The sequence below is a fragment of the Olea europaea genome, unplaced genomic scaffold, assembly GCF_002742605.1.
Source record: "Olea europaea var. sylvestris unplaced genomic scaffold, O_europaea_v1 scaffold4993, whole genome shotgun sequence".
NCBI lineage: Eukaryota > Viridiplantae > Streptophyta > Magnoliopsida > Lamiales > Oleaceae > Olea > Olea europaea.
Window position 1 is genome coordinate 10793 of NW_019263305.1, and position 2743 is coordinate 13535.

The window sequence follows — 2743 nt, forward strand, 5'->3', positions numbered from 1 at the left end:
CCATAGCCTCATTCTCAGATTTGGCTGATAAGTTCTCAGCCTTCTTTTCAAGTAGTAAACATATCAGAAAGACTGCGGCCTCTCTCATGCAACTTCGTTAGGGACTAAATGAAACCTTACGAGGTTTTATGACGAGGTTTAACAAAGAAAGGCTTCAAATACCTGACCTGCACATCACAGCGATTGTCTCAGCCCTCACTTAAGCCATAAGATGTGAAGCCTTCAAGATGTCCTTATCAAAGACCCCACCACAGACAGTGACCGAACTCCTTACCCGAGCTGAAAAATACATTAATATGGAGGAAATGTTGAATCCAAGGAGATCTGGTCCTTTCCATGAAAAGGCCGAGAACAAGAAGCAATATGATCCTGTTTCCCAACCAGAGCATCCTCGAGAAAAGCGCAAGAATGAAGGGCCATCAGGGCCTTTCACTCGGTTGAACACCTCCAAGGCAAATATCTTAATGGAGATCAAAGATACGAAAGAGTTAAAGTGGCCTTCAAGAATGAAGTCACCCCCTGACACAAGAGATAGGAGCAAGTATTGTGAATTTCATCGAGATCATGGGCATATCACAGAGGATTATCAAGCATTGCAGTGGGAAATTGAAACCCTCATTAAAAGAGGGCTCTTAAAGAATTATATTGGTTATGATAAACGCCCGAGGAATGATCGTGACAATCGGAAAGAGCCTGGAGCCGGAAGCAGTGTTCAACCCATTGTCGAGACCATTAATATTGTCATTGGAGGCATAGCATCTGGAGGAGATACAAGTAGTGGGATAAAACAATATGCCCGCCAACATGCTCATACCTCAAGGGAATCCTGTGATAAACTGGAAGACATTACCTATGGGACAAGAGATTTGGAAGGAGTATCATAGCCTCATGACGATGCACTGGTTGTCTCTGCAATTGTGGCTAACTTTGAAGTAAAGATGATTCTAATTGATAATGGAAGTGCAGCAAACATACTATCACAGGAGGCTTTTGCTAAAACGAGGATCTCTCCCAAACAGCTCAAAGCAGTAAAAGCTCCTCTACAGGGATTTGGTGGTGGAGTAATTATCCCGTAGGCATCGTCGAGCTTCCGCTTACATTGGGTTTTGACAATGCACAAGTGATCGAGATTGCGCCTTTCAAAGTGGTTAACACTCCTATGGCTTACAAAATTATCCTTGGAAGACCCCTACTGAATAAGATCCAAGCTATTGTATCAACTTTCCACCTAGCCATGAAGTTCCCAACAGGTCATGGCATCAGAGTAGTTCGAGGAGACCAAATCACTGCCAGACAATGCTATGTTACTAGCATCCGAGGAATGAGTACAAACGTCATGCAAATTTCAAAGCTTGAGCTCGAGCCAAGGGGTAGACTTTCTCCTGTTGAGGAATTGGAAGTGGTCGAGCTCGAGCATGGAAAAAGGGTAACAATCGGTCGGGATCTCAAAGTTGGCCTCCGGGAAGAAGTCATCAGTTGTCTCTCCCGCAACATTGATGTTTTCGCATGGAAGGTCGAGGATATGCCAGGGATAGACCCTGAAGTAGTAGTCCATAGACTCAACATAAGCCCATGGGCCAGACCTATTAAGTAAAGGAAGAGGCATTTTACGCCAGAAAGACGTGTGGTGATTCAGAAAGAGGTCTGCAAACTGGTGAGAGCGAGGTTCATAAGGGAAGTCCAATACCCCGATCGGCTCGCTAATATTATTGTTGTGAAGAAGGCCAGTGGTAAATGGAGGGTCTGAAAGTAGTAGTCCATAGACTCAACATAAGCCCATGGGCCAGACCTATTAAGTAAAGGAAGAGGCATTTTACGCCAGAAAGACGTGTGGTGATTCAGAAAGAGGTCTGCAAACTGGTGAGAGGGAGGTTCATAAGGGAAGTCCAATACCCCGATCGGCTCGCTAATATTATTGTTGTGAAGAAGGCCAGTGGTAAATGGAGGGTCTGCACCGACTTTACAGATCTCAATAAAGCGTACCTAAAGACAGCTACCCGCTCTCCAGGATTGACAATCTTGTGGATAGCACATCCGGACATAAGTTGTATAGCTTTTTAGATGCATTCTCAAAGTATCATCAAATCCTCATGGCTGTAGAAGACCAAGAGAAGACTTCATTCATAGCTGATTCTGCCATATACTGCTATAGGGTGATGCCATTTAGGTTGAAAAATGTTGGGGCAACATATTAGAGGCTCATTAACAAAGTCTTTGTTGATTTGATAGGGAAGAACATCGAAACCTATGTTGACAACATTGTGGTAAAGAGTAAGAAGGTAGAGCAGCACATATCCTACCTAGGGGAGGTGTTCGCCACCCTGCGAGAAAATTGGATGAAGCTCAACCTAGAGAAGTGTCTGTTTGGTGTAGCTTCGGGAAAATTTTTAGGCTTCATGATCACTCACCGAGGGATAGAAGCAAACCCTGATAAGATCCAAGCCTTGGTAGCAATGAAATCACCTAGGACTAATAAAGAAGTCCAAAAATTGACAGGTAGGGTAGCAGCCCTAAACAGGTTCATGTCCCGGGCAACAGATAGATGCTTCCCTTTCTTCAAAGTTCTTAGAGACAGTCAATCCTTTGAATGAAATGAGGAGTGTGAGAAGGCTTTTCAGGAACTCAAATAGACATTGGCGTCTCCTCCTCTCCTCACTAAACCAGAGCCCGAGGATACTTTGTTATTGTACTCAGCTGTGTCTCAAAATGCAGTGAGCGACGTCTTGGTGAAAAAGGTCAGCAG

The 2743-nt window shown here is 44.2% G+C and overlaps 1 protein-coding gene across 1 annotated transcript; it reads left to right on the top strand.

Moving 5' to 3' along the window:
- Positions 1 to 227: 227 nt before the first annotated feature.
- LOC111388473 lies at positions 228 to 1076 on the top strand. The gene is made up of 2 exons (XM_023013188.1): positions 228 to 875; positions 939 to 1076. Exons 1-2 carry the CDS (start codon positions 228 to 230, stop codon positions 1074 to 1076), a joined length of 786 nt encoding a protein of 261 aa, XP_022868956.1.
- Positions 1077 to 2743: the final 1667 nt, after the last annotated feature.

Bases quoted from the DNA above. Each gene is read 5' to 3' on its own strand.
- LOC111388473 (XM_023013188.1), top strand. From the start codon at position 228: ATGTCCTTATCAAAGACCCCACCACAGACAGTGACCGAACTCCTTACC. The intron at 876-938 runs GTATCATAGCCT...TTTGAAGTAAAG, and splicing joins GGACAAGAGATTTGGAAGGA to ATGATTCTAATTGATAATGG.